This window comes from Saimiri boliviensis, chromosome 16, assembly GCF_048565385.1.
Source record: "Saimiri boliviensis isolate mSaiBol1 chromosome 16, mSaiBol1.pri, whole genome shotgun sequence".
Taxonomy (NCBI): domain Eukaryota; kingdom Metazoa; phylum Chordata; class Mammalia; order Primates; family Cebidae; genus Saimiri; species Saimiri boliviensis.
Window position 1 is genome coordinate 11,855,783 of NC_133464.1, and position 27,360 is coordinate 11,883,142.

The following is a 27,360-nucleotide window of genomic DNA, read 5'->3' on the forward strand; positions in this document are numbered from 1 at the left end:
ATTCTGGAAGTTACATACTACAGAATAAGGAACGTATGTAACACAATCCAATAATCACCTCTATATTTATTTTCAAAATCCTAGTCTTTTAAAAGCTTTCATATTCTGATAGGGCTAGTCACACTGATGTGATGCTGTGCTGTTCATGCACTAGTTTCCAATATTATATCATCTATGAAGCAAATCTGTGTACAGTGGAGTCATGTCTCAAATGATCAGTTATAAAAAATGTGCATAGAAATAGATATTGAAATTCTTTGTAATGTCTTCAGAACTAATAAAGAGCTTAAGAATAGTCTGTTTTTGAACAGTATTTTTTTTGGCATTTTTTTTTGTCTTTACCTATTTGCAAGACCACAATTTTTTCTATAGATTACAAGGTGCTAGGTTTTATTACTCAGTAACGTCCCACTGTTTTGACAGCCATTGCATTAGCATGGCCCATTCAGCTGTTGTTGAGTAATGCCAGTTGCCATGGTGAAGATTATGATGTCCCACATCCAATCTGTCCCTGAGATGAGGATGGCCTTTGCAAAACCACATACAAATATTTGTTTTCAAAGGTACAACTGGCTCTTTGTGAAGCACTGGATTACTAGAGTGGTTGTCTTTTCAATGAATCATCAAATGAGGATCTATTACTGCGTGATTTCCCCTTTTGTTTAAATAAACTTCCACTGCCCTCTATTTCAGTGCCTGTTGACAGAGAATCAGGTTTCATATTGTATAATTTGACTGTCCTTTTTATTTATACAAGTTAATGAGTTTATCTGTTTAATTTGTCTAATTTCTCTATTTGATTGCCTCAGAGCTGACCTCACATGCATGGGTTAGTTGGGTTTCTCCCTGAACTCACAAGTAGAGTTTTCCATTTTCCTGTGGATCATGTCCAAGCACCACAGATACTTCCAAGGAAGTAAGAATGACCCTTTGAACATGAAGGGATGTTCTCCAAATTGGGGCTTTTCCTAAGAATAGGTATCAAATATTAGTATGAATGTTTTTAAAATATAGATTTTTTTGTTTTGTTTTGTTTTTAATTTTGGGATTACTTGTCAATTTAAGTAAAAGGAGAACTCCACTAAAAAAAGGCTTTGATAAAATTTCTGAGAGTCACCAGTTTGCCAAACTCTTGCACTACCGTCATGAATGGTAATATTGCTTATATTAATTAGTTTATAATTTATAATTTACACTAATAATTAAAATGACACTTTAATGAGTGTAATAGTTTTAACAAATAATTTAAATATACATATACTAGTTTTATAAAACAGCCTGTTTCTGTGGCTCACTACTGCACTTCCTTTACCTTCTATAAATAGTATACTGCAGGTTTGAGAAAACACAGAAGAATCTGGGAGACAAAATAAAATGTGCTACTTGTATAAAATGTCCTCTTCTGAAAAAGAAAGAAAAAGAAACAGAAAAGAAAAAGGAAACTATGGTGACACACTGTGAGGCTTATGATAACTATGTTTGCCTTTCAGATCCCCAGCTCAAGGGTATAGTGACCAGGTTATATTGCAGGCAAGGCTACTACTTGCAAATGCACCCCGATGGAGCTCTCGATGGAACCAAGGATGACAGCACTAATTCTAGTAAGTGACAACCACAGGCCGCCAGTTACACACTTGGTGGAAGATAAACTGCTACTTAAATGACTTTTTAAGATTTGTTTGCAAATGTTTGGTCATGCTGGTTCATCTTTCCAAATGTTACACACTAGAATGCCATTTACAATTTTATTTAAACTACGTGGATGAAAATATTGATGGGACAACCAAAGAAACCTGTGATTTAAAGATAATTATGTCACTATTTTTGTTTTTTATTCAAACAATTGTCATAGCCAGAAAATTTACTGTTACTTTTAATCTTATTGTAAAAGTTAAGTAAGTACGCTAGTGTATTTAGGTAAAAATTGATTACATGTTTTCTTTGGATGTATTATTTTATTGGGCCCTGAGATTCTTAATAATGCCTGTGAAAATTCAAAAGCTACAAGGAATCGTTTTGGCTTTTTTTTTTTACACAATAGAAATATAATTTAAAATTATTTGCATTTAACAAGAAAAATAGTATCTTTCTTAGAGAAAAAAATATGAAGGTTGCATACCTCTAAATTCGTTGTGCAAAAATGTTTAGTTACTCTAGATAATTGCATCTGTGATAATTTTTAATTATAAATCTACAGATCTTCCATTGTATTAATGTCTATGGTTTTTTTTTCCTATTTCTTTATATAACATTTTTCCATCTGGCATATCTCCTTACTCAACTGTCTGTGTTTTGCTCTGCCATTTTCTATTTACATTGGCATCTGATTCTTTTTTAATTAAGCATATTAGTTCCAAAATAGCATACTTTTTACCATTGAGGGGAGTTAGTAAAAAGCAAAACTGTTATTATTAGAAATATTTAATCATAAGAAACATTATTAGTAGATCGAAAGTAGATACAATCTTTTTCATTTATGTATCTCTTATTCTTCACCTAAAGACATCATTCCATGAAAAGAAGTGTGGATTTGAATAATACACATGATCAAATCAGAAGGGACTTCCTTTTAAATTTATTTTTATTTTATTATATATATTTTTATCAGCTCAATTTAAGATTCAGCACTTTGATCAAATTGCCAGTAACACTGATTCTGAGAGCAGTTAGTGATATAAAACAGGTTATTTTTACATGTGGTTTTGCCATGTGAAATGCCATTATTTTTCTAGTTGCTGTGTTTCACTTTGCTTCACTTTTTATTTTTTCTGCAATTTCTTTTTAATTTTTGTGCCTGCATTTTCCTCCTCAATTTCTAACCTCTTTACTCTCTTTCTGTCTCATGTTTTTTATTTTTAAATTTTTCCTTTTATATTTGTTTATGGGTTTATTTTTGCTTTATTTCCTTTTTGATATAGGAAAAGAGAAGGTAAAGCAATTCAGCTGCAGAGGGAAGGGGAGGCATTTTGTGCCACACATTTACTTGTGCAACTTTTGTTATTAGTTTGGACTTTTAAAGATTTTCGGTACTTGACGATCTTTGACGAACAAAAAATATCAGCTTCTTATAGTTCAGGCTCATACATGTATCTCTGCTCTGTTTCTTTTCCCCTTTAACCCCTTACTTATTTGTTGACAAAAGCCATTTTCTGTCTCTTCTGTCTTACTGTTGTGTAGGTCACAGAGTTTAGGGATTCATAATTTCTGATGTCTTCATTGTTCTCTGATTTTGTTTCGCCTGAGAGTATTAGAACATTAAAACTAGTTTTCCATAACTCTGATCACTAGATGAGCTATGACAGTCTGAAAGATTCATCAGACTAAAGACTGATGCCATCTATTTTATGACAAAAGTTTTCAAGACAGGACACATACCATAGCTGCATGAACATATGGCTTTATTGGACTACTGGAAAAAATAATTTCATTCAAACAAAGGTTTTGTGTGTTTTTTCTCTAGCTTTTAAAATTTGTGTATGTTTTTGTCATGACAAATAAATTAGTTACCTTTAAAGACAGGAACCAATATCATTTTGAGAAGTGTCTATTAGACATTGCCTTTTAAAAGCATACTGCTTCAGAACTGAATAAGCACTTTCTAATTATAGAAGTGCAGTTTTATTATATGAACATATACAGGTCTGGTTATCTGAATAATTTTAAAGACTAAACTGGAAAGCTGAGATACTAAAAAGCACTCCACCTTCTGTTCTTTAAATGTATGGGTTTTTTTTTTCTTCTTTATCTGCAGTAGAAGGAGTGAAAAACTCGGAACAAGTCTTGAAACTTCTTCTGACACCCTAAATGCTAGTGAGAAACAGTCCTGAGAAGGAAGATGAAACAGGATCCCTTTTAAAAGTAAATCAGAAGAAAATCGTAATGCCCACAGTCGAGGGACTCAAATTCCTATGCAAAGACATGCTCCACAGCTTTTCTGAGACATCATATTGCATTGCACATGCACGATAAGCCAGTTAGTTTAGTTTGTTACTATTTCAACATTTGCAAGGAAGTAAAGAAAAACACAAGGTAAAATTAATGTTCCCTCCTCAAAAGGGTATACGAATTCTATTACTATAAAATTTAATAAAATTGGCAGGATTGTAACAGATTTATGAAAGTAATGGAAATTACTAATTTATTTTTATGTCCTATGACTTATATAAATTGCAAAATGGTGTTTCTTAGGTTGAATTTAAAGACATTTTCTTTTCTCTGGTTCATTTCAGTCATCTCGTGAATCCTAGGAAAAATGTAAGCACTGAAAAATTCTTTTAAAAGCGAGATGTGCTGACAGGTCCTATTTAGAGTACAGCTCTTTTGTTGTGAGGAGGGAGGTGATGCACTAATGCTTGAATCATTCATAAACATGTCTCTATTTGTTTATAACTCCCTGAATGCAAACCATGGGTTAGTTATCCATAACTAGGAAAAATAATAAGAAATAACCTAAAACTCACCCAGATAGCACTCTAAAAGTCACTAACAAAATTGAAGACTTGAACTTTGATATCTTCATGATTTAGGTTCAATACATTTCTCACACTCAATATAGAATTATTTAGAATAAGAAAAAGACAGAACCATTCTGTTAAACTGCCTTTGTTAAAAATTTCAGATGAATTATGAAGAAGGAAAAAAGGCCCAGTGTTAAACTGCCTTCGTTAAAAATTTCAGATGAATTATGAAGAGGGAAAAAAGGCCCAGTGTTAAGCTGCCTTCGTTAAAAATTTCAGATGAATTATGAAGAGGGAAAAAAGGCCCAGTGGTAGGCAAAACTTGGCACCCTGTTCTCCAGGCTTTCCAGTCTAAGATCTATAGATCTCTGGGAAAGAAAAGTAGCAAAAAAATCACTGATGATGAGTAAATGGTTCTAGTGGAGAAAATGCTGTAGCAAGTTGACTACTTGTTATTGACTACCATAAAAATGGAAAGATCTTTCACAAAAGGAAGTGAGCACCTGGGTAACCTCATTACCACTCTCATTTAAAGAATTTCTTTAAAATTCTTCTAAACGTGAGCATCCCCAGTAACGATGGTATTTAATTAATGGGTGATTTTTCTTTTCCTCCAGTTTGCTTTTGGGGATGCCATGGATTTTTTCTGTGCTTTTAAACTTCATTGTTCCTGTGACAGACAATAGATACTACAAGCAGAAGAGGACTCTACAGATAGCAATATGCGATTGATATGGCAATGTTAAAATCTCAGAAGTCCCTCTCACCTTAGAAATTCTCAACCTGGTAACTTGATACGTAAAGTCTTTCGATCACTCAGTAGCTACCACCCACAGGCTTTAGGATGGCAGTTCTCACCTTGGTTGTGTATTAGGGCCCGTTGAGGAGCTTTTCAAAAAAAAATTCCTTATGTCCTAAACCCATTTCCAGAGATTGTGGAATTTAGTAGCTATGGGGTTGAGCCTGGCCATCCTGTGTTATGAATACAGCTAGTTTTTATATGTGGCCAGAGTTGAAAATCACTCTTATATGAAGAACTAGAGTGTTCCACAAATGAACAAAGTTGCAAAAACATCTTCATTATTCTTACTCCCCTAGGCTTTCTGACACTGCCTTATAATTACATAAGAAACAAAGAGAGTGGAGAAATAGAATTGTGTCTCAATTAATGTGGGTATCTGTGGTTTTAATTAGCACAGTTCGTCTTGGCCAGCTCTCAATGGTTCTCCACATTTTAGTGTATATAAGCATTCACTTTCTACTCTCATTCTGCAAATTATGATACCTTGCATTTTATAATTCAGATCCCAACCAAAACCCAAGGGAAAAAAAAAACTAGCATTTTTTTCAATATGATTACTTTAAATGATCTTGCATAATTTTTCTGTTTCCCATAACCACATCATTTTGGTGAATTCATGATCTATTTGTTTTCTAGAATTATACTGCCTGGCCTATATCAAATATATGGCACCTACAAATACCATTCGGAGTGTGTGAAAGTTAGAAGAGGAAAGTTAGAATAATTAACTTTGAATTAATTAGGTTAGCATAGCTTGCATGGACGGGCATATGCTTATGGCTTTCCCGCTACAATTTTGTGCATAAATCAGGAATTATTCTATGGTGCCCATTCTTTCAAGATGTAAGGGAGATGGTACAGTTCAGGTATATTCAGGTATATATATATATCACTCTAAATATATATATATATATATATATATATATATCTACATATATAAATATATATATATATTTATATATATAAATATATAAATATAAATATATATATATATATATATATATTCAGGTATATATATATATCACTCTAAACAAGAGTGAATATAGCCATTTCCCACCAAGAAGGAATATTGAGAATTGCCAATAGCACAGCTATACCTCTCAATACTTAACAACTCCACGTCCAGATTTAATATTAAATAATGGAAATGAGGGAAAATACCTTATTCTTTCATAAGAATAACATAATCCCCTAAAATCCTATAGCAGAAAGTTTGATATTAGTTTACATAGTGAAACTAATACCCAGCTAACCATAGATGCCCCCGAGTATTCTTCCAGTGGTAATTATTCATGGCCCTGGCCTGAGGTTTTCCTTTAATATTTGTGTAGCACAGACATCTCAGGATCTTGAGAACAGTAGCATGTAATAATCAGAAGAGAGGGTGCAATTTTCTTCATCCTATTAAGAGGAAACATGTCCCTGAGAATTAAATAGAACACAATTTGTAAAGTTTGTTTTTAATTATGTGCTACTTAGACCCTTGGAATGAAATCCAAATTGCTGACATTTTTCAAATGATTTAGCTTTATGCAATACAGTTGAGAGCCTGACATTGGAATTGTATTTAACACATTTATGTCACTATTTTAATACTTTCAGTTCCTGTTCTGTCCGGCTTAGAAGTGGAATTAGTTAAGAAGGACTTGAGTAGGAGCAGATAACCTCACTGTAAATAATTAATAGTTCTCTTATAAATGTATCTATAATAAGATTTCCGAAATCATCAAGCAGGTATTGTTAAGAATGATGTGGCCAGGTGTGGTGGTAGGCGCCTGTAGTCCCAGCTGCTTAGGATGCTGAGGCAGAGAATTGCTTGAACCCGGGAGCTGGAGGTTGCAGTGAGCGGAGACTGCACCACTGCATTCCAGCCTGGGCAAAGGGTGAGAGTCCATCTCAAAAAAAAAAAAAGAATGATTCTGGAACACCCACTAAACATTCAATTAACACTGGCATGGAAATGTGTTAAAGGGATATTAAGATTTTTTTTTTAGTGTTACAACATTGCTATCTGCACTATGGAAAAATATATAAAATGCTTTTAATGCTTTATCAACAGGGAAGAAACAAAACATGGAAACATAAATGAGTAGTCTCTCTGACATTTGCATGCCATTCAGTTTTGATTAGTTCTTTCTAAATTTAGCTCGTTGGCAGGTGCACATCTTTTCCTGGCTTTGCTGGCATATCATGTTTGTTCTACAACAGTAATTTAGTTTTGGAATCACCTGTTTAACTTCTGGCCTGACCTCATTGCAATGACAAATCACACCTTCTGTGTGAAGGGTTAGAATCAACATTCAACTTGGACTTCTAAAATTCTGCTCTTAGAGAGTCTTCACAGCTGATTTCTTTTGGTATCTAATGGTGTCAGAGACTGTTTCTAGAGGCATGATTACAGGCTTGATTCAGCTTATTATCACATCACTTCTTCAGAATGCTGTAAGCAAGACTGCTAACAAAGGTTGAAGCTGAAGTACTAATTTTACCCACAGCAGAAACTTCTTACTTATAAAGCAAAATATAAGTTCTTTGATTGCAAAATGTAAGTTATTTAAAAGCAAAAGATAAGTTAAAGTAATTTAACTTCTTAGAAAGTATCGGCAAAGATGATGTTTCTTAAATAAATCAGAAAGAAAAAAATTACACTATGCCTTGCTTCTTCCCACCCATTTGTGACAGACCATGTTTATCTTCACAGCGCTCTTCAACCTCATACCAGTTGGACTGCGTGTTGTTGCCATCCAGGGCGTGAAAACAGGCTTGTATATAGCCATGAATGGAGAAGGTTACCTCTACCCATCAGTAAGTACTATGCCAAAGATCTTGGCCATTCATTCAATGCATGTCATATAACAAGGGCAGCAACAACAAAAAGAAAGTTCTGTGTCTATTGATTCTGCCGGTTTTTGCTTTAGTATTCGATCTTTGAGAGAATGCTGTAGAAGCTGTTTCATCAATGTTCAGTAATATGAGTATATCTAAAGGAAGTGTAATACTATGTCTTAAATAGTGCTTTTGCTGGATTTAAAAAAAAAAACCTAGTTTACACGTGAATCTAATCTTTTATATTTCTAGTTAGAAATGCACTTCTCTTAGAGTTTCTCCTAAAACTCTTTTTTTAAAGAAATAATATGAATTCTAAAAAAAGAAAAAAAAAGCGGTGTATTTTTTAACATGAGTTTAAATTGTATGTTTTACTGAAAAATAACTACTTATTGAAATGTGTATTTTTTGCAAGTCTCTGTGTTTTCTGGTAATATTTATTGGAAGCTGAGCTCTTTTCAAGCCATATGGCCTCTTCTGAAATATTTTCTATTTACAACTAATTTGCACTCAGATGTGCCGCATTCATGCATATAATGTAGTTAGAATTTATTTCTGCCACAGGTTTAAGCAATAAAAACTTAGCTAAGGGTGCCTCTTGCCATTATGCCTGGAGCAAAAATTGATAGAGTCTTAAATGCATTAAAATATGCTCTTACATGTCATTCTCCTGTATATTCTTTAAAACTCTGTCATTGTTAAATATTACCACCAACGAAAGAAATCTATAGGTAAACATACACACATATTGTGTGTGTGTGTATTGGTATGTGGTTGTGTGTATCTTAAACAGAAACATTCCCCAGGGGACCTCCCAGAAAATGTAATCTATTTACTTCAGTCAATTTGGGAAATCCTATCACAGGGAAGTAAGATCTGAGCTGTGGATACCCTTCGTGGTGAGCTCAAAAATGCTGGCTCTTTTTATTCTTGAGCCTTCAATCTGAGCTCCCTGAAGGGTGTTCCCACACACAGAAGTGGGTCCCACATTATGCAAATTGTGTTCTCTAGCACAAGATGAATATGCAGCAGATTGCCAGCAAGATCAAGCTAGAATTCCCCATGCTCCCTTTAGAAAAAACATTAAATACAAAAGGGATCACTTTCTAGAGATGTCTTATTTTCAGATACAACTCAATCTTGTTGATTGGAAATTCGCTGTTATTTTTGTTTCTTTGTTTTCCTCCCAAGTCATCTTTCAGGGGCCTGAACATCATTAGATGCAGTGTCTGCTGTAGCTTCTAGTTCTGTGTTTCTGTTAATAATTGTATCGCATTACTGTATTCTGATACATATGTTGATGATGGGAAATTGAAATGTTTATCTTTGTGCTGCTAAGGGAGTTGCTTTTTATTTTTGTTTTGGTCATAAGGTCGTAAATGTATGCTATTCTTTTTTAAAGGTAGGGTATATCATTTTGAGTATGTGTCTTAGCCTAAAATAAAAGTACTGATTATGCTTGGTGCTGTCTAAGCCGCAGGAATAGAAACAAGAAATGCATTAACTGCCAAGTCCAGTCCCCTGCATTTTAAATACAGTTTCCGCGTGTAGGAATCAGATCTCGTGAAGGTCACTATGGGAGACAGCATTTGCCCAGGGTGAGTCCCGGTAACAATTTCAGGCTTATTACCAGATGCATCGTTCTCTCCTCTCCCTCCTCCCTTCTGGTTCTCCAGTGGCTTGGCTTCCAGGCCTCCCCTTTGGTGTCTTTATTCTCTGGCTGACAGGTGTTCGTTTTCTTCTCTTCCCATCCTTGACTCTTTGTTCGGAACTCAAAGTCTGGTAAGAGACACAGTTCTCTCAGCCCTACCCTAAGAGATCTCCTCTGCCAAGGCCAGGCCCCTGTACTCCTTAGCCGTCTTTGGGAAGAGAACTTAGATAAAAAGCAAAAGCAATTACAACTCTGTATGAATACCTCCTAAGTAAAGTGCTCTGTTTATTTCAACGTTAAAAAAAAAGTGAACGTCAAATATTTCAGTATAAATAATGTTTATCTGCAAGCATTTATTTCATAATTTGTTACTGAGAGCCTACTAAAATAAAAATATAGACTACAATATAACAATTTATTGTCCAATATAATACTAGTTCTACCTATACAGTAACAGCAGTGCTGATAATTGGTACAGTTCACCCAGCCTAGCACTGGTCTAAGCACTTTACCTGTATTAGCTCATTTAATTCTCCCAATAACCTTTTATAAACAAATATTATTAAAATGAGGACACTGATATACAGAGACTTTAAGAATTTGCCCAAAGACATTCAGGCAGTAGATAGAAAAGGTAAGATTTGAGCATAGTTAGTATGATTCATTAGCTTACATTTTTAACTGTTTTATTATCCTGCTTTCAGGTGCCAGACATTTTTTCATAATGTAGTCTGACACCTTTTCTAACAAGAAGTTACAAACACATTATGATGTAATGAAAATCTTTACGGAATTGTTACCTAGGGAATAAACTGTATTTCAATGTAGTTATTGAGAAGTATAATTTCAAACATAATCTGTTTCCTTTAAATATTTTTAAGTAAAAATTAAAATTTTAGAAAATTACATTTGTCAAGGAAAAAATTGGTATTATATAAGGGATAGTAAACATTTTTTATCTTTATTGCATTTCACATTTGAGCTTTAAGTGTTTTTTGTTTGTTCGTTTTTTGAGGTGGTGTTTCTCTGTTGCTAGTCCGGAGTGTGGTCTCAGCTCACTGCAACCTCCACCTCCCAGGTTCAAGCGATTCTCTTGCCTTAGCTTCCCGAGTAGCTAGGTGGCACCCACCAGCACACATGACTAATTTTTGTATTTTTAGTAGAGACAGGGTTTCACTATGTTGTCCAGGCTGGTCTCAAACTCCTGACCTCGTGATCCACCTGCCTTGGCCTCTCAAAGTGCTGAGATTACAGGCATGAGCCACCGTGCCCGGCCTCAGCTTTAAGTTTTAAAAGCTATGGCAAACGTTGTTAACCCAGCTAAGAAGTTTTTAAATAAGATGAGTAAATTTTTGAAAAGCTTAGATTTATAAAAAGAAGTTTATGAAGATTTAAATCTAAGAAATGAAGTCATCCATTTTAAGCTTATGCCTACTTTTTTTAAAAAAAAATAATTTTTATGCAGTGTAAACTAATGTCTAATATGGAATCGATTTTTTTGAGGATTCATAGGTTTAGATGTTGTCAATAAAATGCTCAGGTCACTCAAATTGAATTCTGGTAAACAAATATCACAACCGTGATTTGACTTGAGGTATATCTTCCTCTATTTTTATTTCAGGAAGTAACTCTCATAATCCCTTTGCTATTCAAATAAGATATTTAATGTGTCAGATAATTCCACCTTCTGGAGACAGTAAAAAGGTACTTGACTGAGATGTAAGTTTCCATTTCCAATGCTAAAGGTACCTGTTCTCTGAGGGATCTTTTCTTCAGTATGACAATAGCTATTTCTTTTGTGTCCTAATGATTGCTATATGGTACTTGATATTGTGCTACAAGAGATGTAATGTCAGATACAAGCCATTTGATTGAAGGTACAGTGTGGGCTGCAAGGACACAGAAAAGAACCTGGCACAGTAATAATTCTGCCAAGAAATTAGACAGTTGAAAATGATATTTATGAACAAAAATGTGCTTTCACCACCTGTAACTATTTCTAGTGCTGCGAGAAGCAGTCAAGTATTTTGTTTGCTTGTTTTCCGAACCTGTGACTTCGAAAGACTAAGAAAATCCTCTATAGAAAGTCAAGGTTTGGAGTGGAAATTCTAAACAATAAGAAAAAACTGGGAATGAAAGGAAAAGCATCACTCATCATTAGAGCAGTGATAAAGGATTGTTGAGTGAGAATGTGTTTCTAGCATAAGAAACATGGGGAAGAAAAGGGCGGAAAAGAGACTGATGATACGGTGAATACATCCCTGGGCTTTATTCAGAACACCTGGGTCCTGAATCTGCCAACCAATACCTGTGTTAAAACTTCCCAGTCTCTCCTGGTCTGTCCCCTCACCTGTCAGATTACAGGATTTTTCTTGAAGCCTCAAGATAATCGTGGGTTTTAGAATTCTGGTTTTAGTCTGATTGATTTTTCTGAATAATAAGATAATTTTTCATAAAATACGTAAAGATTCATTAGTGCTGCTTTTCACAGACTGGCATTTATGAGAATACTATTTTCCTCCTGGTGTTCTAAATGCTTCCATGATCTAGGTGCAGGCATCTGGGCGGTCAGTAAGTGCCTGTGTTCTCCTGAAATTAGCAGCTCACCTGAGTCTCTTAACCAGATTGTATAAGTGGAGAGGAAGATAATCCCTTTTCTTGTTGATTTTTAAAATAAACCAGGAAAATGTACTACTACCATGTTTTGAAAATATTAGGACTCAGGTGAATTACCTGGAAAGCCGAGAAAAGTGCCTATTCCTTAGCTCGCCCTCTAGATATTTTAGTTCCGTGGGTCTAATGGGAGACCAAAGAATCAACAGTTTGTGGGGATCACCCTCCCTCACTTTGCCCTTGATTCTAAAGTTACTATTTCAGCCATGGACAACCAGCACACAAGCAGCATCGCTGCAATGGCCTCTGGGGGAGATGGTGATAAGAACGTAGGTGATGAGAACAGAATTGGTGAAAATCAGTGAATGGTCTGCTCAGGCACTGAAACTAAATGTTTGGATCCGACTTTTCTACCACTAAGCTGAAGTTTACAGAAGTTTGAAAGCAGATCAGCATACTTCTTCACTTAGGCAACAACCCAGAACTTCTGGAATAGGGACTGGTCACCTCTTTGGGCTTGCCTCCCCTCTCCTACCTATCAGTACAGGATGAATATGTATGTATGAATGTTCTTTAATCAAGGAAAGCAAGATAAATGCTGTATTCCTCAATAACCATTTTCAAGGTTCTCAAAGTTTTATCTACTCTACTTAAGATCGTGTTCTGATAACATATCTTTCAGGAGCATTTTCAAATGAGCCTCTTCTACAAAGGTGGTTTCACCTGCCCTCCTCTGTGCCAGCAGGCATCTCTTACTGATGTGTCCTGATTTGTGTTTCCATCTGTCCTTGGCTTTCCAAGGGCCCCCAGACATGAAAGCATCCGAGCTACCCACCTCATCCTTCCACAAACTGTACATCTTCTTGCAGGATCCATAATTCTACAAAGCAAGGTGGAACAATGTTATTTTCCTCTTGACATTTATTCCTCTGTCCATTGCTCAAGTTTAGCATATGGAAATCCAACTGCTCTGTTTTATCAGTGTGATACCTAGCATCCTTTCGAGTCTTTATATTCTTCCTTAAGAGTTACACACCCAAAGACATACATGTCCCTCACCTGTAAGTATACACTCATGGAGTATTGCGTGAACTCACTGCCTATCCGTGGCACCTGTCTTGTCTCTGAATAACACCTTTACATGCCTATTCTCATATAAATGGCCACTATTTACTCAGGCATTGGCAAGCCTTCCTAGCCCTCCTCTCCTAGGTTTTTTTGTCTATTTGTTTTGTTGTTGTTGTTGTTGTTTGCTACCAGGCAGTGCAGGTGCCTAATCCAATAAACTGAGTTCCAGTGACCATCACTGGCCATCAGCATTCATTGTAGGCAAACGAAGGTCCTTGGCAGCATTTGAGGGCTGCTCACCGTGGGGAAGAGCCTTTCATTCTCCCTGGGAGCACTGAGGCAAAGCTATACCAACTTCATCTAGTTACACACAGGTGCCCCTTCAATAATGGAAATTCTTCTGTTCTTCATCTTTCATTCATCATCTCTCTGAATAGGCTGGTTTCTTTATCATAAAAAGTGTATTAAAGTTGAGATGATTATTAATGTCTCCAGTTATTATAACACTCTGTGACACTATGCATGTTTCTCTGCACAAACAATATCTACACTTTTGGGGAATATATATATATATATATATATATATATATATATGAATGATATGTGTATGTATATTGTGTATATATATAATGTGTATATATATATATATGTATACACACACACACATAAACACATGGATATAATTCTTATATGTATGTGTTTGTTTCATTGGAATTATGCACCTTGCTCAAATTATATATACACATATTACATGATTCTGAATGTTTCTGTTTATATTAATAAAATGTTAAGTAACAGTTTTAACATTTGCACATATTTTAAAGCTGTTACTTGTTATGCTTTAGAAATATTTTTTTTCATCAAGCTTTTCTGTGACTCCTTTCTCAGGACAATTCAGTTGGATCTATCTGCCAGGTTGAAATGGCCATTATCCTTTCTTGGTATCTTGGCTAAGATAATTTATAGTAATAATAAAGCAAGTATGATACTTCAGCTGATTTTGCCCCTAATGATAATTTCAACATCCAGCATTCATGTAATTCCCATGACATTGAATACTGATGCACAGAATGCAATTGGTTATGTCCAAGAATGCCATTTTCTACCTAGGGTCACTAACTGGAATAAAAAAAGAATTTGAGAAACAAATACAACTGGTAAACTACATGTAACTAATTACGAATCATCTTTTGGGTGAGAGAAATTATGGAACGACCAATTTTTTAAATTTGTTAGGTTGAAGGTAGGTAACAAAAATAAATGTACTTTGATACTATCCAGATTCCAGTGACATTTTATGGAATGTAAAGAAAGACGTTGAAGTGGAGAGTGAAAAAGATACTGAAAGCCTGAGACAAAGAAGAGGAAAAAAAAGATAAATATAAAGAAAAGGAGATAATAGAGTGGCAGAGGTCAGATGCTTTGGAAGCATTGTGAAAAGAAAAGGGAAAAGAGAAAGGAGAGAGGATGGGAGGATGAAAAAGGAAGGGCCTGAAGAAAACCCACCACAGGAAGAGAAAGGGAGACCTTGTTTTCCACGCACTCCATCGTGTTCCTGAAATCCCTCTCACTCCTGATTCTAACCTTCTATCATGGTGCGGAAAAAACAAAACCATTCCTCTTAAAGCCCACCCTAGTTTCCTACCACACCAAAATTACCTTACCTTTCTAGTGCCTTAGCCACATTCACCTATTTCCCCTTCCCTGCAGTCCTCTTCTAGAGCAATGGCTATGCTTGGTTCATTTGAGTTTCAGGCAAAACAAACAAAAAAAAAAAACCCTATGGTCGTAGTTAACTCCCAGAGGATTTCACAAGTGACAGTGAGAATGAGGCGAAAGGGATATCCGAAGCATCTAAAAATCTGCAAGCATCCAAATGAGGACACTGAAAACATGATTTAAGAAAGCAAACTAAATAGGGCTTGAAAACTACACATTTGTCATTTTGTTTTCTTGGCTTATTTTTAGGAAATGTGCGTATGCTACAGGGGAAGGGTTTCTGAATGCCTTTAGTTGAGATATGCACTCCACTGCGGACACATGGTAACTACTCCTTAATTTTAGAAAGGAGACACCACTCAAACAGGCTCCCATTGTTTCTATGCATATGCTGACTTTATGTGCCTACAGACACTGGTGTCTGCAACCCCTGAATTAAGGGGCTGGAAAAAAATGAGAGATATTTTAAAGTGTTTTCTGAGGAACTGTGGAAAGAACTTCATGGTTGTCTGGGTATGGAGACAGCAGAGTCACAGCTCACCTGGTAAGACTAGCTTAGAACTAGGTGAACTGTGATGCTTTTCACTAAGAAAACAAAACTCAGAAGCAGAACAGGGTGGTTGGATGGAGAAAGATGCTGCATTTGGGTAGGGACCTGCTTAGGCTGCCCACGGTATATCCAAGTGGATTACAGTCATGAAATAACTATTAGATGATGATGAAGCTCATTTATCCTAGAATGATGATGTCTCAGGGCTGTCTTGGGAAAGGTGTGCAGATAGAATCATTCTGTGACAGATGGCAATTGTTTTTCTATTCTTCCTGCACTTGAGACAAAGATGAATACTCGGAGTCAGTGACATCATTATAAAGTTTGATATTACAAAGAAGTTTACTAAATAGCATGAGGTCTTGAGAAATCTTCCTAACATATTTTGACTCTTAAGTATATAGAATCTGCATGGTTACTTTTTGATACTGGATAATAAAGCGGAAGACTAGCTGAACTAATTCAAAACTTGTATTTCTATAAAATTGATGCTAATAATATATGAAGGGAATATCAGGGCTTCAGAGCCTTTCATGGTGGTTCACAAACATCAACATCTATAAGACTTATTAAAATGGTTTTGCAAATGACCTCATCTTAGACATTAACAAAACAGAATCCATGACTCCAGTTATGTGGTTTCAACATGCCTCAAGAATCATAATTTTGAGGGTCAGCAGAGTGGCTCATGCCTGTAATCCCAGTTCTTTAGGAGGCCAAGGTAGGGAGATAGTTTGAGCCCGGTAGTTCCAGGCTGCAGTGAGTTGTGATCACACCACTGCACTCCAGCCTCAACAACAGAGTGAGACTCCATCTCTAAAAAAACAAAAAAAGGATTTATAATTTGAATATGTATCCCAGGCATGTCTAGTGCCAGGGACTGAAGGAGAGTACTCTTTGCTAAACAAAGTCTAAACTAATTTCCCACCAATCATGACTTTGCAACTGCCTGCTTTTATATCTACCATTGATTATTGTCATTACTATTATCATGACTTACAGATTTCTAGTTCAGTTCAAGGCCCTTGAAGTAAGCAGAATGACATGACCCATGACCATATGCAGAGCTCACCTTTTCCATTAACCAGATGAGTTGGCCTTTGGGGAATGCACAGAGAAAACTTCTGGTTGTGGTTGTTCCTCTTCGTCTGTGGAAAGAAAAGGACAAGAAATGTCTCCTCAAGCACCAAGATGATACAGGGAAAGACAAGACTTCTGCTGAGGCTTGAGAAAATGAAATAAGAAAAGATAGAAACAAAGCAAGACATTAAATTTCCAACCAATAATGGCTGGTTTGCAATCCTGAAAAAGAGATGTAGTCTACACCACGTAAAACTCAAGGGAGAAATCAGCCTGAGACCATCAACAACAGGGTTGGCAGGTGCCTGCTGAACTAAAGGGCATGACAAGAGCATCCTATTGGAGCAGGTTGTCAATGTCAACCAGCCTGGATTGCTTCAGAAGTGGTTGCTTTTTAGTTTTAAAAACTACCAATAAAAATAGAGATAACTGTGTTTACTAAATTGCTTCCTTTCCCTAGCCTCTGTTTTCTCTGAGGGTTCATTTTGTTTGTATCTAAGCAGAGATTTTCACCCATTTCTGGGTTACAGAAGATGTCTTTCTCCTTCCGGAGGTGATCAACAGTTACATCAAGGTGCTCAGTGTGAGACAGAAGTGGCTTGTCCTCCCAGTCCTGTGTGGACAGTTGTTCCCATATGCGCCCATCATAATACGTGTTTCCTAACTGCAACCAAAACCGTACGACCTACTTAACAAATATTAAACACATACATCTACTAACAAAAGAGTTTGCAAGAAATATATGGAAAACCATTCTACTTAGCATAATTACTCATAAATATATGCCAAGGAGTGGAGCTCTTGGTATGAAAGTGTATATTAATGAATTTATTTATCTGCTCTTTCAGCAAGCATTTATTGCCCTCCTTCCATTGTCAGCTATTGTACTACATGTGCCAAGACTTCAAAGATAAGTTAAAAAATTGTGGTTTAAAATTGAAACACAAAACCTGAAAGTCCAATAGAAAACAGTCAACCATTTAAGGACACTTTGACTAGGTGAATTCTAAAACTTCTATCTCTTCTCAAACTCTGTGATTCCATGAAAATGTTTGCCCCATTTCCTCAGTAGTGACAGCTATGTAGGAAGCTTTTAATCTGTAGTTGATTAATTATTGTTAAGGTGGAACCAATTTTCACAGTATATTTTATTTATTCCTCGAGTGGCCTCATGTTCATGAAATTTACTGTGCACATCACTTATCTTATTTTTCCACTGAAGAATATTCAGTGTCAGCAAAGAAGATATGACTATTCCTCAAGTTAGAATTGCAGAAAAGTACTTATTTACACACCACTTTGCTGAAAGAGCATAATAAGTCCACAGACACAGAGGGAGATATTCAAGGGCTGCATTCTAATATGGCCATATTTGCATTAATGAGGTGAGTGGTGATGTCATCTTTAACTTAAGAGAGAATCTCAGGGGAGAAAAATTAAATCCTAATTTTTAGTAAATGTTGCTACCACTTAAGCTTGAACATTTTAAAGCAAGAGTATTAATAATTATGATTAGAGAAAGAGCTTTATTATTTCTGCATATTCATAAAATGACACAAAATGCTGGTAAGCAACTTCAGCAAAGTCTCAGGATACAAAATCAATATGCAAAAATTACAAGCATTCCTATATACCAATAATAGAGAGCCAAATCATGAGTGAACTCCCATTCACAATTACTAAAAAGAGAATAAAATACCTAGGAATACAATTGACAAGGGACGTGAAGAACCTCTTCAAAGAGAACTACAAACCACCACTCAAGAAAATAAGGGAGAACACAAGCAAATGGAAAAACATTACATGCTCATGGATAGGAAGAATCAATATCGTGAAAACGGCCATACTGCCCAAAGTAATTTATAGATTCAATGCTATCCCCATCAAGCTACCATTAATTTTCTTCACAGAATTAGAAAAAAAATATTTAAATTTCATATGGAACCAAAAAAGAGCCTGTATAGCCAAGAGAATCCTAAACAAAAAGAACAAAGTGGGAGGCATCATGCTACCTGACTTCAAACTATACTACAAGACTACAGTAACCAAAACAGCATGTTACTGGTATCAAAACAGATATATAGACCAATGGAACAGAAAAGAGGCCTCAGAAACAACACTATGTTTGCAACCATCTAATCTTTGACAAACTTGACAAAAACAAGCAATGGGGAAAGAATTCCCTGTTTAATAAATAGTGTTGGGAAAACTGGCTAACCATATGCAGAAAACTGAAACTGGACCCCTTCCAACTTATACAAAAATTAACTCAAGATGGATTAAAGACTTAAATGTAAGACCTAAAACCATAAAGACCCTAGAAGAAAACCTAAGCAATACCATTCAGGACATAGGCATGGGCAAAGACTTCATGACTAAAACACTGAAAGCAATGGCAACAAAAGCCAAAATTGACAAATGGAACCTAATTAAACTAAAGAGCTTTTGCACAACAAAAGAAACTATCATCAGAGTGAACAGGCAACCTACAGAATGGGACAAAAATTTTACAACCTATCCATCTGACAAAGCACTAATATCCAGAATCTAAAAAGAACTTAGACAAATTTACAAAAAAAAAAAAAAATCCAAAGTGGGCAAAGGATATGAACAGATGCTTTTCAAAAGAATACATTTATACAGCCAACAAACATGCGAAAAAAAGCTCATCATCACTGGTCATTAGAGAAAAGCAAATCAAAACCACATTGAGATACCATCTCATGCCTGTTAGAATGGCAATTGTTAAAAAGTCGGGAAACAGCAGATGCTGGAGAGAATGTGGAGGAATAGGAACACTTTTACACTGTTGGTGGGAGTTTAAGTTAGTTCAACCATTGTGGAAGACAGTGTGGCGATTCCTCAAGATTTAGAACCAGAAATATCATTTGACCCAGCAATCCCATTACTGGGTATATACTCAAAGGATTATAAATCATTCTACTATCAAGACACAGGCACGCATATGTTTATTGCAACACTGTTCACAATAACAAAGACTTGGAACCAACCCAAATGCCCATCAATAACAGACTGGATAAAGAAAATGTGGCACATATACACCATGGAATACTATACCGCCATAAAAAATGAGTTCGTGTCTTTTGAAGGAACGTGAATGAATTTGGAAGCCATCATTCTCAGCAAACTAACACAGAACAGAAAACCAACCACCACATGTTCTCACTTATAAGTGGGAGTTGTACGATGAGAGCACATGGACACAGAGAGGGGCCCAGCACACACTGGGGCCTGTCGGTGGGGTAGGGGGATAGGGGATAGACAGCATTAGGAGAAATATCTAATGTAGATGATGGGTTGATGGTATAGCAAACCATTATGGCACGTGTATACCTATGTAACAAACCTGCACGTTCCACACTTATATCTCAGAACTTAAAGTGCAAGAATAATAAAAAGTGCTTTGGTTTTATATTTTCTTTTAGCATCAAAGAAGAAAATCATAAATATTACCACAGTTTGCATTTTTATCCTGATTTTTGGGGTGGGGGTTTAAACTTTATGAATTACTGTAAATAGTAATGACATTTATATTGATCAAAATATTTCTAATTTTGGTTACTTATAGGGTACATAGTAGGTGGTAGATGGTGAAAATAATTTTTATATGTAACAAGTTTCAAAGATTATCTAAAACTTGAAGTCCTAAAACAATAGATGAAACCATATTTGAAAGTGTATTGTCTCTGTTTTCACTCTCCATATTACAAAATGGCAACAAACTACGTAAATGCCCCAAAGGCCAATATATCATAAAGTAAATGACAAATCAACTTTAACATTGAAACAATAATTAATAGCTATTAACATTTGAAGCAAAATTGTACATCTTTAAAAATTATATGCACATGTGAGAGAACTCATGACTGAAATCTCAATATACTATCTATCCAAGTTGAGTTAACTTATTTTCATTTTATATTCCTTTTAGAGAATTCTTCTTCTTACTGCTTCTGGGAGGGAGAGTGTATGGGAGCTGTCTGTTAGGCACTCTGAGAACCCTTGGCTCTGAGCAGATACTGAGTATTGCTCTCAGTTCCTCAATGCAGCTCCGCTAATCCAATTTCTTAATCACTTTGGAATTAATAAGAAAAATAATTTATTTTAGAAATTTACAAAAATATGAAAAACTAGTTTTCTTTTTTTCCAGGAAAGAATTGCTTATCAAAAAAGCCAAACTAGACCTTTTTCTTCACAAGTCGAGTACTAAAAATTGGCAAAATAACTCCCTCAGTAACTTCTATTGTTTTTTCCTTTTTATGCTGTTTGTGTCTATTGGTTTTAAAACTATAAACTATTGAAATAATAGTGTTCATTTATTTGGCTGAAAATATTGGCCATGTTCTGATTCTAATATTACCTGTCAACCAGAATTGATCTAACACATGCTAGGGCTTAGAGAAAAATAATGGTGAGAAAGGTAGGTGCAACTGCAGTCTCTGGGACCTCAGAGTTTCTACAGATGTGAGTTCCATGCACAGTCCATTTTAAGTCTGACTTCACTGCATTATGGAAAGACATATTGTGTTCTGTGCTATTTAGGGTCTCACTGAATGTTGGTTGTTGGTTTTAAGAAAACTCATCCAGTCTGGAATGCAATTTCATGGAACGGGTACACAGTGTTCTTTTCAGCAGGAACATATTGGATCTCTGAAGAGTTTTGTCCAGGGTTAGATGTTGGTTTTAAGATTTGACCACTCCACTATATTAAATAAAGAGACATGAGTCACATGTTAATAATCATGTCCCAGACCATATAAAAGCATCATAATTAGTTGCTATTTGCTGTTCCAGTTGAGGTAGAGACTGAATAGGAACATACTTTTGTGAGGCTTAGGCATAACTAGATTTTTATTCTCTGACAAGGTGGAGATATTTTATTTGGTCATTCATCCTGGCTCCTAGATATTATTTAGCAGAAATCATTATGTGAGCAAAAAGGAAACATTATTCTACTTTACTTTTAGGCTGACACTAGTGTCTAATGGTGCTAACCTGATAAATGGTGAATATTGGTTTATTTCATGAGAAAAGCATTTGTTGATGTTATGAAATAAATTGTGTGTGCCCTTCATGAGGAAACAATGACAAAGAGTTGATACTTAACGACTCCCCATTAATGTAAACATCTAACGAACTCATCTGCCTTTCAACTATGGACCTTTTTATAATACTGTTTCTATTACCTACACTTTAGACCATTTGCGTAACAGATGCCTGCCACAGCAAATTATTTTCCATGGTAAGCAATACTGTGTTATGATTCAAAAGTATTGGATTCCTAGGCTGTATTTCAGATATAGCTTTAAAGAAATCAATATTTTTCTTGCTTATAGGTAATGAAGAATAATATTGTGACATGATGATATATTACATTGAGAGTTGTATAGTTTTTTGTTATGAGAAACAACTGTTTTATTAGAAGTCAGGTAAAGTGCTTACAATGCCAAGATGCAAATTTATTTGCAAGTGCCTTCTTTGTAATCAAAACGTGCTCATATTCTTACTGTTGTGTTAAACGGTAAAATAATTGTAACAAAATTATGCAACTCTGGAAGAAGTCATGGCATCTGTCACGTTATTAAGTATTACCATTTAACATTTTGCTTCCTGTTTTATAACCATAAGTGGTTATTAATAGAAGTAATGGAATCTTTGTATTAAAAACTATCAGTAGTAATTATTGAATACAATTATTTCTCTTGGTGTATATTAATAAATAGATATTGCCTGTTGGATAACTCTGCCTACCACTTAATGGTAGCCAATATACCTAAGTTCTACACTGTTTTTCAAAATTATCAATGAGAAATCTGTATTTCTGGCTATATTAATAACAGAAAAATCAACTTTTTTAACTATTCAAAAGTTGTCAAAACAATTTTTACCTAGGGATGAAATAAGAGGCATTCTTTTTATGTTCATGGAGAAATAAACTCTAATTTGAAATATCATATTAAAATAATAAAAGTTATTTATTTTTATTGTACTTTATGTTCTGGGGTACATGTGCAGATCATGCAAGATCATTGCATAGGTACACACATGGCAATGTGGTTTGCTGCCTCCAACCCCCTGTCACCTACATCCGGCATTTCTCCCCATGTTATCCCTCCCCAACCTCCCCACTCCCAAGCGTCCCTCCCTTGGCCCCCCTCAACAGACCCCAGTGTGTGATGCTTCCCTCCCTGTGTCCATGTGTTCCCATTGTTTGATACCCACCCATGAGTGAGAATATATGGTGTTTGATTTTCTGTTCTTGTGTCAGTTTGCTGAGAATGATGGTTTCCAGATTCATCCATGTCCCCACAAAGGACATGTACTCATCATTTTTTATGGCCGCATAGTATTCCATGGTGTATATGTGCCACATTTTCCTTGTCCAGTCTATCGCCAATGGGCATTTGGGTTGGTTCCAGGTCTTTGCTATTGTAAACAGTGCCGCTATGAACATACATGTGCATTTTATAATAGAATGATTTATAATACTTTGGGTATATACCCCGAAATGGGATTGCTGGGTCAAATGGAATTTCTATTTCTAGATACTTGAAGAATCACCACACTGTATTGTACCATGGTTGAACTAATTTACACTCCCACCAACAGTGTAAAAGTGTTCCTATTTCTCCTCATCCTCTCCAGCATATGTTGTCTCCAGATTGTTTAATGATTGCCATTCTAACTGGTGTGAGGTGGTATCTCAATGTGGTTTTGATTTGCATTTCTCTAGTAGTCAGTGATGATGAGTGTTTTTCATATGTTTCTTGGCCTCATATATGTCTTCTTTTGAAAAGTGTCTGTTCCTATCCTTTTCCCACTTTTGGATGGGTTTGTTTTTTTTCTTGTAAATCTGTTTTAGTTCTTCACAGATTCTGGATATTAGCCCTTTGTCAGATGGGTAGATTGCAAAAATTTTTTCCCATTCTATTGGTTGCTGGTTCACGCTAATGATTGTTTCTTTTGCTGTGCTTTAGCTCTGGAGTTTAATTAGATTCCATTTGTCTATTTTGGCTTTTGTTGCCAATGCTTTTGGTGTTGTAGTCATGAAGTCTTTGCCTATGCCTATGTCCTGAATGGTTTTGCCTAGCTTTTCTTATAGGGATTTTATGGTGTTAGGTCTTATGTTTAAGTCTTTAATCCATCTGGAGTTAATTTTAGAGTAATGTGTCAGGAAGGGGTCCAGTTTCTGCTTTCTGCATACTGCTAACCAGTTTTACCAACACCATTTATTAAACAGGGAATCCTTTCCCCATTGCTTGTTTTTTCTCAGGTTTGTCAAAGATCAGATGGTTGTAGATGTGTGGCGTTGCGTCTGAGGCCTCTATTCTGTTCCATTGGTTTATATCTCTTTTTTGGTACCAGTACCATGCTGTTTTGATTACTGTATCTTTGTAGTATAGTTTGAAATCAGGTAGCGTGTTGCCTCTGGCTTTGTTCTTTTTGTTTAGGATTGTCTTGTCTATGCGGGCTCTCTTTTGGTTCCATATGAAGTTTAAGGTTGTTTTTTCCAGTTCTGTGAAGAAGGTCATTGGTAGCTTTTTGGGGACAGCATCGAATCTATAAATTACTTTGGGCAGTATGGCCATTTTCACGATACTGATTCTTCCTAACCAAGAGCATGGAATGTTTCTCTGTCTGTTTGTGTCCTCTCTTATTTCCTTGAGCAGTGGTTTGTCATTCTCCTCGAAGAGTTCCTTGACATCTTTTGTTAGTTGTATTCCTAGGTATTTTATTCTCTTTGTAGCAATTGTGAATGGCAGTTCGTTCTTGATTTGGCTCTCTTTAAGTCTGTTATTGGTGTATAGGAGTGCTTGTAATTTTTGCACATTGATTTTGTATTCTGAGACTTTGCTGAAGTTGCTTATCAGTTTCAGGAGATTTTGTGCTGAGCTGATGGGTCTTCTAAATATACAGTCATGTCATCTGCAAATAGAGACAATTTGATCTCCTCCTTCCCTATTTGAATACCCTTTATTTCTTTTTCTTGCCTGATTGGTCTGGCTAGAACGTCCAATACTATATTGAATAGAAGTGGTGAAATAGGGCATCCTTGTCTAGTGCCAGATTTCAAAGGGAATGCTTCCAGTTTTTGCCCATTCAATATGATATTGGCTGTGGGTTTGTAGTAAATAGCTTTTATTATTTTGAGATATGATCCTTCAATTCTTAGTTTATTGAGAATTTTTAGCATAAAGGATTGTTGAATTTTGTTGAAGGCCTCCTCTGCATCTATTGAGATAATCATGTGGTTTTTGTCTTTGGTTCTGTTTATGTGGTGGATTACATTTAGAGAGTTGCATATGTTGAACCAGCCTTGTATCCCTGGAATGAAGCCTACTTGATCATGATGGATAAGCTTTTTGATGTGCTGTTGCAATCAGTTTGCCAGTATTTTATTGAAGATTTTTGCATCTATATTCATCATGAATATTGGCCTGAAGTTTCCTTTTTTTGTTAAGTCTCTGCCAGGTTTTGGAATCAGGAGGTTGTTGCTCTCATAAAATGATTTGGGAAGGATTCCCTTTTTTGTATTGTTTGGAATAGTTTCAGAAGGAGCGGTACCAGCTCTTCTTTGTATATCTGGTAGAATTCAGCTGTAAACGACTGAGCTTTTTTTTTGATTGGTAGGCTGTTAATTGCTGCCTTAACTTCAGCTCTTGTTATTGGTCTGTTCAGGGTTTCAGCTTCTTCCTGGTTTAGGCTTGGGAGGGTACAAGTATCCAGGAATTTATCCATTTCTTCCAGGTTTACTGGTTTATGTGCATAGAGTTGTTTGTAGTAATCTCTGCAGTTTGTATTGCTGTGGAGTCAGTGGTGATATCCCTTTTACCGTTTTTTATTACATCTGTTTGATTCTTCTCCCTTTTCTTTTTTATTAATCTGGCTAGTGGTCTGTCTATTTTGTTCATCTTTTCAAAACACTAGCTCCTCGATTTATTGATTTTTTGGAGGATTTTTTGTCTCTATCTCTTTCTGTTCTGCTCTGATCTTATTTTCTGTCTTCTGCTAGCTTTTAAGTTTTTTTGATCTTGCTCTTTTGATTTTGACAGTAGGGTGTCGATTTTAGATTTTTCCTTGCTTCTCTGGTGGGCGTTTATTGCTATAAATCAACCAACAGGCAATAATAAAAATTATTAACAAAATTTTTCATGGGTGCCATAAATGGTTTAGCTAGTTTCCTAATGCAGTTTGAGTCATTTGAAAGACTGTTTTATAGACTTAACAAAACCAAATCTATACCTAGAATCAGTAGCAGTGAAATTTCATTTTATTTAATTTAAAATTATATCACACTAGAAGGCTTGTACATTGAAGTGGATAGACAGAAGCATTGCCTTGGGCAAGAGTTCCTTCCTTGTGTTCTGAAAACAAAACAAAACAAAACAAAACAAAACACCTTGTAGTAATTTGAATGCATACAAAGTTATTATTAATTTTTATGCATCATTCATGAAATAATAACGACAAACACCATAGAAAGAAAAGAAAACCGTATCAGCAATATGTAGTTGTTTAAATGCAAAGTATGTTCAATCATATTCTGGTTCTCTGAGCCACAAAATCCTGTCTTTATTTTACTTTTTGCTTGATGTTCAGTTCTTCAAGCCAATTAGAAATCCCTCAGACTTATCAAACCACAAACTATCAGCTCCAAAATATTATGTTATTTTAAATTTTTTATGAATAATAACTTCATTAGTGTTATGTTTCTAATAGTGACTAGGAAACACTGCTGAATGTGGCACACAGCAGGACTTAATTTCAATTATCAAACATTCCAAAGAAACTTGCCCACGGGTCTGCTGAAACATTGTATGTCGGCAAAATGATTAGTGTATACTAATTTATACAGTAGTAGAATGTTAAAATGAACTTAACCATTCTGTTCAATGTCTAATTGCATTTTCTATTGATGTCAGTTTTTTACCTAGAAGCATTTGATACTTTAAAACAGTTCTGACTTTTAAAAAATGATATATTGCTTTCTTGATTATGTGAAGTGGTGACATTAAGAACAGCAAGTTGAAGATGAAGACAGACAAAGCCCAGGTTGTGCAAAGGCAGAAAACCCAAAGCCCAAAGATATTGTTAATATATTAAAAAATTACTATTGTTAATGTCACTTCAAAGTGAGTTTGTTAAAGGTAAGTCTATAACCTGAAACGGTGAATGCAGAATACATAGGTATGTTACTGCTAGAGGAAAGTAGAATTCGTTTATTAAGTGTGTTGTGTGTATGTGTGCATTTTTGTACAATTATTATATAATCATGATCTACTAAGACATAGTCTTTCCTACACAATGAAAAAAGTACACATATAAAATTTGTTATTCTGACATATACTCATAGGTATTTTTCTCTTTGTTACACTTTAGGGACTTTCCTGCATACTCATTTGTGGAGGCTATGAAAATAAAATTCATCCTTAGGGCTATTGTGTAAGATCTATGATTCACAACTTCTGATATTTTTAACTCTTCAAAGGCAAATGACTTCTAGAATTCGTTTCTTAGACAGGCTGCAGAGTGGGATTGATAGGTGGACAGGTATCATGGGAGGAGAAAATGC

General features: G+C 35.5%; 1 protein-coding gene across 3 annotated transcripts in view; it reads left to right on the plus strand.

The window, feature by feature from the left end:
* The window catches only part of FGF14 (fibroblast growth factor 14), a 675,796-nt gene that overhangs the window by 511,260 nt on the left and 137,176 nt on the right, over positions 1-27,360 (plus strand). For all 3 annotated transcript variants that reach the window (XM_074387467.1, XM_003928230.4, XM_074387468.1), the window contains exons 2-3: positions 1,491-1,601; positions 7,961-8,064. In XM_074387467.1, the coding sequence (XP_074243568.1) occupies positions 1,491-1,601; positions 7,961-8,064 (215 nt within the window). The remainder of the gene's footprint in view (positions 1-1,490; positions 1,602-7,960; positions 8,065-27,360) is intronic.